Source organism: Dipodomys ordii, unplaced genomic scaffold, assembly GCF_000151885.1.
Source record: "Dipodomys ordii isolate 6190 unplaced genomic scaffold, Dord_2.0 Scaffold39, whole genome shotgun sequence".
Lineage (NCBI taxonomy): Eukaryota > Metazoa > Chordata > Mammalia > Rodentia > Heteromyidae > Dipodomys > Dipodomys ordii.
This window is the reverse complement of record NW_012267255.1, coordinates 12,558,630-12,569,387: the sequence shown is the minus strand read 5'-3', so window position 1 is coordinate 12,569,387 and position 10,758 is coordinate 12,558,630. Positions and strand designations below refer to the sequence as shown.

The 10,758-nt window shown below is 46.4% G+C and overlaps 1 protein-coding gene across 1 annotated transcript in view; it reads left to right on the top strand.

Annotated features, from left to right (window-relative positions):
- Window positions 1-257: 257 nt before the first annotated feature.
- The window catches only part of Abca4 (ATP-binding cassette, sub-family A (ABC1), member 4), a 127,803-nt gene continuing 117,302 nt past the window's right edge, over window positions 258-10,758 (top strand). Inside the window, exons 1-3 of the mRNA XM_013018245.1 lie at window positions 258-338; window positions 8,135-8,228; window positions 9,477-9,618. Of these exons, the coding sequence (XP_012873699.1) occupies window positions 273-338; window positions 8,135-8,228; window positions 9,477-9,618 (302 nt within the window). The 5' untranslated portion in view covers window positions 258-272. The remainder of the gene's footprint in view (window positions 339-8,134; window positions 8,229-9,476; window positions 9,619-10,758) is intronic.

Genomic DNA, 10,758 nt, shown 5'->3' with positions numbered 1-10,758 from the left:
CCCATTGACTATATCCCCCCTCCCCCTGAAAGTTCCCTTAGTGCTGGGCTTTCTTTTTCTTCTTAAAAAAAGGAGCCAATGCAGTGCCTGCCTCCTCTCGCAGACAAAGGGATTACATGTAATTAAATGGGATTATGTTTGCAGAGGAAAAGTAGCCTTTAATCACCAGAAGGGCACAGTGGCCTGAGCCAGAGGTGGCCTGGACTGTTTATGTCCCCTGCTGTCAAAGCCCTGGCTGTAGCTGAGCCCCAGGGCTGAGGGTGCTCACCAGCATGGGCTTCGCTAGACAGATACAGCTTTTGCTCTGGAAAAACTGGACCCTGCGGAAAAGGCAAAAGGTAATGGCTTCTGTCTGTCTTCTGAAGGGGAGGTGTGTAGCAGGAGAGAGGGTTAGAAGCATGGGGTGGCGTGGGGGTGGGATGTGAGGGTCTTTGCCGCCATGTTGCTCTGAAGCTGTGTGTGTCTGTCTGGTTGCACTGTGCACCTCTCTCACAAGTACACTTCACAGGATATTGTACCTCCCTGTCCTTGGCCCCATTAAAATATCCTCCCACCCCAACCCCCACTATATAAGCCTACAGAGGGCCTACCTTGCTTCCAAACGCCACCCCCCCCCCCACCAGGATATCAAGCCATCACTGACTCATTATTTCCGGTTTTTGGCACCTGCTGGTCCAATCCACAACACCTAATGAACATGAATCCTAAACTCCAGCACAGGTTCAAAGGAAAACAAAAACAGCAACTGGCCTCCCAGCACAGAGACAGTCATTTCACCCATTTGAACAATGGGATACAGTGCACCACCAAGTCCCATTCTTTTCTTTCTTTGTGGAAAAAATAATCATAATAAAAGTACATCTTAGACTCAATGATTGCAATGTGTTCTTGAACACCATACACATCTCCTGAGCTTCTTCAATAATCTGATACCCAGATGGGCCAGATGAGGGACTGCAAAGCATGACAGCGATTTGCCCTCTGGTTGGGATACCATGTTGGCTGGGGAAATCAGACAGATGTTTTGAGAATGAGAAATGTGACACCCCCCCCATGGCCTCTGTCTAATTTTTCTGGGAAAGTGAAGGAATGAATACATAATTCTAAAGCAATAATGCACTCCCCTACAGCCTTATTGTGTTCTGCCAATGCCAAATGACTCAAGGAGCTGAAAAAAGGAGGAAGGGAGGGGCCAGGGTGGGAAATGGGAGGGCTGAGATCAGCTAATGGCAAACCACAGGCTAGACGGGGAGACCAGCTTGAGGGGAGGGCGGGGGAAGGAGGGTATCAGGGAAGCACACAACTAGCATCCGAGAGGGTAAAAGGAAAACTCCAATGTGTTGTGGAGGTAGGATTGCAGAACTCAGTTCTGAGGATGGAGGGGGGAAATGGTATCAATAGAAGAGAATGATTAAAAAGGGGATATGGATCAAGAAGCATTGTACTCCTAAATTGATATGTTGAATCCAGATCCTTTGTACAACTACTTAAAGATAATTTTAAGAAATGTCTTGCAGTGAGATTATTAAAGATAACATCAAAAACCAGAAGTCAGTGGAGCTGACATGAGGAGGCTGCTGCTACTGGGCCTTAACAATTGGTCGCAAGTGCAGACTCAAGAAGGAGTTGTCCCAGGCCAGGATTTTGGAGCAAAGGGACAACAGCTTAGTGATTGTCACCAAAGGTAGCTGCAGCAGGCACACTCCCCATAGAGCTAGTCCAGCAGCTGCCATGTAACTTTGATGAGACACAAGGATGCTGGAGGAGGAAGCCAGGTTCGAACTCAATCATCTGTGGAGACAGTGTTGTCCACAGAATACACTACTATCTAAATTAGCACTGACATCATTTGTGCCACAAGTAAGGCCTCTCAGGAATCGGAGTCTCCATCCTTTCCAGGAACTTCATTTCTTGAATGAAAATATTGACCAAATATGACCAAGATTCACTGTTAAATATATTCACTGTTTTTCATTCATTTCTTCGTTCAAGTAATAGTCACCGCATACAACGGTGTTGTGGCCTGCACAACACGTATCGGCTATGTATCGCTGAAGAAAATCCAATTTCTTGCTCCCTCTCTTGCATTTTCTCTCTCTCACCCTTCTTCCCTTCCTTCATGTCTCTTCCCTCTCTTCTCCACCCCTCTCCCCTTGCTCTTGTCCACAAGGAATTAAGATGGGCAGTTTGTTTTGCCCTCTATGTCTTTTTAATGGCCCTCATTGCTGGCCTGCAATGGTCCCATTCTCTTGGGCAGCATGTTGCTGGTTCGGGGACTAATGCAATTTTCAGAGACAAGGTCTGACTCAGAAGCCCTCCTAATCTCTGCTCCCTTTCCCAGGCAACAGTGGGCATCTTCCTGTTTAGGGAGTCTGGGCTTCTCCACAGCATGATCCCGGGGGATGGAGTCATTCAGGCTGCCAGCCATGGCTGTGGGCATCTTCTAAGGGCTGGGCCTCACCAGAGATGGCTTTCTTTTGATGCCATCCTAATGACCTATATGGGTACCATATTCTGGGAGTTTTTAAGATGTCTGGATAAGATCGAGGCATGTCCTATATCTCCTAGTAGTTCTGAAAGGCATCTGTGCTTATTCTGGAAACTTCTGCTTTTAGAAATTGATTGCACTAAGAAAAATACTTCACATGCAATCTATAACTTTTAATAGAATTTTCATGGTCTTAGATGTTTACTGCTTTGAGCAAAGCAAGAGTAAAAACAGGTAACATGGCCAGATGCTGGTGGCTTGTACTTGTATGCCTAGCTACTGAGGAGGCTGAGATCTGAGGATCACAGGTCATAGCCAGCCAAGGCAGAAAAGTCCAGGAAACAATTCACTCCAATTAAGCAACAAAAAGCTGGAACTGGAGCTGTGACTCAAGTGATAGAGCACCAGTTTGAGTTTTAAGAAAAAAGCAAGCCAGGTAAGAGCTTAAGGCCCCAAATTCAAATCCCTGTACTAGAAAAACAAAACAAAGAAAACAGAAAAACCTATAATAAATTTCCCTATTCTTCCTCTCTCAGTTCCTAAAGACAGAAGATAAAAGTCTTCACATCTTTGTTCTCCTCCCTCTTTTTTTTTTGGCTAACGTTTGTTCCCAGTATTACTAAATGCCTGGCACAGTACTAGATGAATTACCTCATTCAATACTCACAACAGCTCCAGAAGAGACCTCCATTATCTCTATTCATAGGAATGAGGGGCTAGGGTGGGTTGAACCTGGGACTCAAACCAAGTGTGACTCCAGTACAAGCAAACACATGCATTGTAGTGTACTCTTACAGGTTTCAAAACCTATGGAACCGACAGCTCGTGGAGATCACTAAGAGGGGCTGGATAATTTCTCATGCTGCATGTTCACCTGTACCAAGATGAACTGGACACCGCCCCTTCCCTTAGGGGATTCAGAGCTAGGAAGAAGGAGGCTGACTATCATAATCACTCAGTGGAAACACAAGTGTGACTGTGGAGGAGAAGAAAGCACAGGGTAGGGGTGGGTGGTGAGGTCAGATGAGACCCTGGGCTGGAGGACAGAACTCCACATGGGCCTCCCACTGACTCTGTCTGGCCAGCATCAGTGGGATCTGTAAACATCACTAGGTGTGAGACCCACAGCAAGGGTCCCTGGGCATTTCCTAGAGCCTCTCCCTAAGTATCCATGTAGCTTCAGATCAAGACAGGAGGAAGGCCTTAAAGACTTGAGAGTAGAGGGCTCACTTCCTGGACCCTAGACCTGGGCACTGGGGGAGCAGTGGCCTCTAGTCCTGGGCCCAGCATGGTGGATGGAGGGGGACTGAGCAACCAGCTTCCGTGTATGAGGCTCTGGATGGCTTTTAACCAGACTTGGGTCCCATCTGTGTTCCCGGCCCAGAAGAGAGGATTATACCTCTCATTTCCAGTCCTGGCTACTGCCTTCTAAATGGAAAACAGAGAGGAAGGGAAGAAAAATCTAACTGGCTAAATTTTAAAACAGTAAGCACAACTCTGCCCCTCCACCCCACACCAGGAGCCCGTCTACCTCCACATAGAATGAATGGTAAAGCAAGAAGAGGGGGAGGCAGAGAGAACAAGTAAATGCCAGTTTGGTTTTGGAAAAAAAAAATTCCACAGACTCCTTGTGAGCTTCAACTGGGCTTAATTAAAGTTACAGACATGTTTAGAGTGAAGAGGTAGAGGGAACCCAAGCTGCTCTGGAAACATGTTTTTGATTATGCTGTGGAATTTCTCCCTAGGGTATGTTGGAGCATAGCTGAGCATCCAGGACAAGGTTGCTTCTGAGGTCGGGGTACAAAGCAAGATTCTAGGGGGAGGAGGAAAAGGCCCTTTGTGCAGGGGTTAAGGCAAACTGTGAAGTCCCTCCAAAGCTCACATTCACAGAGCAGTAACATTGACCCCTCAAACGGTTTTCAAAGATTTCCGACCACACCAAGACCCAGTGATTCTCAGCCTTGTTTGCATATTGAAAAATGTTTTTTTTCTGTTTCATTTTTGTGCATGTGCACATGCACGTGTGTGTGTATGTGTGTGTGTGTGTGTGTGTGTGTGTGTGTGTGTGTGTATTCAAGCCCATGGGGCCTGGGCACTATCCCTGAGTTTTGTTGCTGAAGACTAGCATTTACCAATTGAGGCTACAACTCTACTTTTGGCTTCTTGCTGGTCAATTGTAGATAAGAGTCTTTCAGACTTTGCAGCACAAGCTGGCTTTGAACCATGATCTCAGATCTCAGCTTCCTGAGTAACTAGGATTATAGATGTGAGCCACTGGTACCTATAGAAATGTTGGGGGGGGGGAATCTGAAGTTCCATGGAGCTTGGCCTGAGATGCCCACACATTTCCAGCCTGCAGCCATGTAAGAGCTGTTGATCTAGGTGAACAATCTGGGTGGTCGTTGGGGGTGGAGGTGAGGGGGCTGAATCATGAGCAAAACACAAAAGGCTTAAGTCAATGATGTGAACAAGGACACAGGCAAAGCTGTACCAGACCTGAAGTGAAGAAAGCAGAAAGAAAAGGGGGATTTTGACCCTACCTTCCATCGATAGAGGACTTTTTAATCCCAATACAATGCACAGACCAGATCCTTTCAAAAATACAAGAGTAAGTGCCTCACATTGCCTAGAGGAAGGGTGTATATTCGTGTAAGTCTAGAAATCCCATCCGTAAAACAAGAGGGCAAGGCTCTCCCCACCTCCCTGGGCAAGCCCTATTGTAGGGGACAGTGGGTAATCCGTTTCTTAGGAAGCTCTGTGTTTCCAAGATGGCAGGTGCCAGAACTCTGAATCCACGAAGGGAAGAGACACACATGTCAGTGGAGGGCAGGCTTAAGATCTTGAAGTTGATCTTAGGTGTATGTTCTTGTACATCTGTCTTCATCTGCTGTCACCTACAATGCCCCTGTGACCCCTGTGACAATACTACAGGATATTCACCCGTGGCCCATGTGGACTGGGTGTTACCATGTGCCACAACTTGCTTTCTGTGGTTGGCACGATTAATTCACCTCATTACCAAAATGACGCTGAGGCGCAGGGCCTGGTATCACCCCCATGTTACAGGTGAGTCAGTCTCAAATGGGTCACCGAGGTCATGTGTCTGAGACAAGGAAAGGCTGGATAGGAACCCCAGTACTCGGCTCCTGAGTGGTCCACTCTTAACCACCAGTGCAGCCTGCAGGTCAAAATGGCAGTCCTGTCTCAGAGGTAAGAAAACCGAGACTCAGAGGTTAAGCAAGCCTCAAAGTGGTTGAAACTTGGATCTTCCCACTCCCAAATCAGCATCAGCATTTAACATACCAGACCACTCCCAGATAGACATCACCGTGAGGAAGGCAGCCCCATTCATTTGAAAGAAAGCCAACATTACAAGCAATTGTTTCCAGGGGAGTCAGATGAGAAGAATCCGGGTTGGCTGTCTTGCTTCCTTGGTGAACAATTTCCAGTTTCATCACTTGCAACTGTCACTCACATTACTATCTTGCTGAACCTGCTCCCTAACCTTACCTAGAAGGGGTGAAGCCAGTGTCAATGGATTTGAGGGGTGCAGTTTGTTAAATCTGAAGACTGTGGATGGCCTCAGCCCTTGGTTTACCTCCAGCTTTCCTGAAGAAGCTTCCTAGAACAGGCTTGACAAGGGTTCACTCAGTCCATAAATATTTGATGGGAATTTATGTTGAACCCTGCTATATGGACTTTTAAATTTTCTTTCTCTCTCTCTCTTTCTTTCCTTCCTTCCTTGCTTCCTTTCTTCTTTCTTTCTTCCTTCCTTCCTTCCTTTGTTTGTTTCTTTCTTTCTTTCTTTCTTTTCTTTTTGTCTTTTATCAGACATAGGGCTTGAACTCTGCACGTGAGCCTATCCCTGAACTTTTGTGCGCAAGGCTACTACTCTACCACGTTGAGCCACAGCACCATTTCTGGTTTTAGGATGGTTAATTGGAGATTCTTATGGACTCTTTTGCCTAATCTGGTTTTGAACCACAGTCCTCAGATCTCAACTTCCTCAGTAGCTAGGATTACAGGCATAAGCCACCAGCACCCAGTAACTTCTTTTAAAATCAAGAATATAGGAAGAAAGAGACATGTATTAAGCACTTATAGGTTGCTGAGAACAGGTTCATGTTCTCAATAAAGGGTTAAATGAAAGACCATGTGAACAGCTCCCAACTGATCTGTATAGTCTCAAGTCTCTTTTCCTGGCGGTCTAGTCTGCTTATGGTCTCCTTTGGAATTTATGAGTTTCCTTCCTAAAGTCTGTGGAGAAGGGCTTGAGTAGAAGAACCATTTGATTCTTTAATTCTCATTCTCCTCTGTAATTTCACACCTCCAACCCTCAGCTTTGTGTGTAGGGCCAGAGATTGAACTCTAAGAACCAACAGGCTCTTTTGGATTCAGGAGTCTTTAAGCTCTAACTTGAGTTTACATTTAAATACCAACTTTCTACCCAGTGTGGGTATCAGCTGCCTCTTCTGAGGCCAAAACCTCTGGCACTATACCTTGCTTTCTTTAAATGACAGAAGGAATTGAAGGTATTGAAAAATGTGAGCCAGATTTCTGTTGACTTTAATGTGGGTCACAGTATTTCACAGCCATTTGCTCATTGGTTCATTCATTAATTCATTCCATGACTGCCTATGAGGTCTATTAAGCACTAGAAGATGAGGTAATGGGGAGGGACAGAAAGAGCCTGGCCCTGGAGGTAGAAAGCTGGGCTTTGCTTCCCAGGCTGTCACTGAACAAGTCACCTGGCCTCTAGGAATCTTTTCCCTTGTGCAGAAGGAGAGGTACACGATGAAAACTTTACCACCAAGGCACCAACAAACAACACTACCTGGGAGCTTGTTAGATATGCAAGATCTGGGGGTGGGAAGTGGGTTTCTGGTGCAGAATCGGTCAAGCCAAGGCTGTTTTCAGAAATAAAGGCAGAAAGGAAGCCAGATTAACACAAAATCTGATTGGTAGAGGTGGCATAGGAGGCGGGACAAAAGAAGGAAGTTCTACTAATAATGGGGCATATCCTAAGAAGTGCTTACTAGGTGATTTTGTCATTTTAGAAATCAGACAGCACATTCAGCCAAACTTATATGGCATAGCCTCATAGACCCCTAGGCTGTTATGGTCATATGGTATGAGTGTGTTTGGTGTAGCCACGAGGAACAAAACACAAGATTAAATCGAGCACACAAGAAAATGATGCAATTCAGAAACATGATAAACAGCAGGTGTATGGGGCTGACTTAACTCAGCATATTTTTTTTATCAGTAGGCAAAGCACTCTAAAATAATGATAACACGCATAGAATAGGAATACACCCAATAACATGGTTATTTATTAGCATTATTGGGTATTATGTCCTGCCCATAATTGTATGTGTTACACTTGTTTACCTGACCCACAGTGGGTGCTACAATGATAGTGCCACCAACACCACAAACACGTGAGTACTGGGCTGACCTGCAGTGTTGTAACCACAGGCTCAGGAAGTTTACAGCCCCGCAGCACTGGTATGGGGCACTGTGATGTGTGCAGGCCCCTGGCCCCCACAGCCCAGCCCTGCAGCCCCCAGAGGATATGTGTCTGCTCTGGTGAAGTCTCCAGGAATCTCCTGGCACCATTGGTCTTTCTCTGTTTTCTTTCCTCAGATTCGCTTTGTGGTGGAACTGGTGTGGCCTTTATCCTTGTTTCTCATCTTGATCTGGCTAAGGAATGCCAACCCGCTCTACAGCCAACACCAATGTGAGCATGGCGGGCAGCCTGGGCGGACCAGAGACACTGCCTGTCCTCTCCTTTTAAGAAGGTCTTGGGCAGGGCTTGGGAGGGTGGAGGATAAAGGGTGGGGGGAGAAGAGCATAGGGGAGCATTCCCATTGTTTCATGTTTCATGGCTGCTCCAATGCACCAAACAGTACTGCAAAAATTCTGATGTTTTAATTACTCTAAGCAAATGCTTAAATGTGGGGCTGAAGGGATATATTATTAATAATAATTATTATTATTATTATATTAATATTATTTGCTTATTAAATTCTTAGCCATTTTTTTCTTAGCCATTTTTAAAAAAGATTATAGAAAGTTCTCTTAGACCAAGTTAGGTCTATTTTTCAAACACTGAGTTAGGGGTTGTGTTATACTGGATGCTAGGAGGAAAAATGAGGCAAGAAGATGCGATTACAACCATAAATGATACTTAATAAAATGTTAGCCAGGTGCCAGTGTCTCATGCCTATTAATCCTTGCTACTGAGGAGGCTGAGATCTGAGGATCACAGTTCAAAGCCAGCCCACGCAGGAAATCCATGAGACTCTCATCTCCAATAAACTACTCGGAAAGAGCCAGAAGTGGTGCTATGACTCAAATAATAGAGTGCCAACCTTGAGCACCCAGGCTCTGAGTTCAAGCCCCAGGACTGGCAAGAAAAAAATTAAAAAATAAATAAACTTTTTAAAAAATGTTATGCTGTGGAACCCTGGAATATCAGGAGCCAACAGCAAACCCTGTGAGAGGCCCAGCTCCCATTTCTCAGTCAGCCTCACGCCCCAATAAAGTCTTGCTTCTGCAGCTCCCTCTAGAAGCCCTGAACCTGCAACCTGGCTGTGGCAGGGTGGAGCGAGGTTGTTTCTCAGTCTATAATGTGGTCAGAATTCACCATTCTCTCCCCCCCACCCCCGCCCAGGTACACACCACAGCCTTCTGCACCCTTCCTGAGCTAATACTCTCCTTTGGGGGAACTGATGTGCCCCATCTCAGTTCTTCCTCCCCACGGATGGCCAGGCTTCCAGGAGAGCTGTTCTCTGCCTCCTCCCTGGAGGGGGCTCCAGCACCCAGCCCAAGCCCTGGCCTGCAGAAGATGCTCCTATTCATGAACACTGAGTGAAACAGAGCTCCAGAGGGTCCACGTTCCTTCTGGAAGAGGACCCCACTGCTAGGGCCTCCTTGACCTCCTCAACTAACTCTTTCCTGTCTTCATTCATTCCCTGTTTAAAAGGCCATTTTCCCAACAAGGCGATGCCCTCAGCAGGAATGTTGCCATGGCTTCAGGGGATTTTCTGCAATGTGAACAATCCTTGTTTTCGAAGCCCCACCCCGGGGGAATCTCCTGGAATTGTGTCAAACTATAACAACTCCATGTAAGTTGCTAAGGTTCCCATTGGGTAAGCGGAGGTTGCACCCCCTACTCGTTCCCCTCCTTACACACCTGCCTGTCCACACCGAGCATGGAGCCCTGAAGAAGTGACTTCATGGCTGCTCCATCCCCTAACTGGTTATGGGCACAGCATGTTTTCTCTCCCTATTAGTGGCAGGACATTTGGGGGAGGAACTGTTGAAGGAAAGCCACATGAACAAGATTTCTTGGTCCTTAGCTTTCCAAGGAGTGACCTACAATCTGGTGGCATGTGTCCACCATCTTGTGGCCTTCCTGGGTCTGGGTGGGGGTACTATGAAGGGGACACTCAGCTCTCCCTCAACACCCTTTGCTCAGGTCACCCAGACTTATCTCTGTGTCCTTCAGAACTTTCTTAGACATCTAAGGGCTAAGAAAAATGTCAGGGAGTATTTCAAAGATTGATGAAATAAGGTTGGTGGGATAAAATTTACTTCTTGGGAGAAAATGACGAATTCCAAATCCTCTGTTAAAACTGCTACTAATGTTCCAGAGAGTCAGATCTTAGAATGTGGCTCAAGAACAGTGGTTCTGGAGGTGTGTGTATGTGTGTGTGTGTGTGTGAGAGAGAGAGAGAGAGAGAGAGAAAGAGCGAGAGAGCACTAGTACCAAGGCTTGAACTCAGGGCCTGAGTACTGACTTCTGGCCTTTTTCATTCAAGACTGGCACACTCACTTGAACCACAGCTCCACTTCGCTTTTTGTTTTTGTTTTTTGTTTTCAAAATGTAATGGTGTGGCTGGGAAGGTAGCTCAGTGGAAAAGTGCTTGCCTTGCATGTATGAGGCCCTGGGTTTGATTCCTCAGCACCATATAAGCAGAAAAAGCCGGAAGTGGCATTGTGGCTCAAGTGGTAGAGCGCTGGCCTTGAACTGAAGAGCTGAGGGACAGCACCCAGGGCCAGAGTTCAGGCCCCACAACTGCCGAAAAAAAAAAAGATGTGATGGTGATGATGGTGATGCACAGAGGGGTTACAGTTACATAAGTCAGGTAAAGAGTACATTTCTTTTTGGGGTCCGGTCGTGGGGCCTGAACTCTGGGCCTGGGCGCTGTCCCTCAGCTCTTCAGCTCAAGGCTAGCGCTCTACCACTTGAGACACAGCGCGCC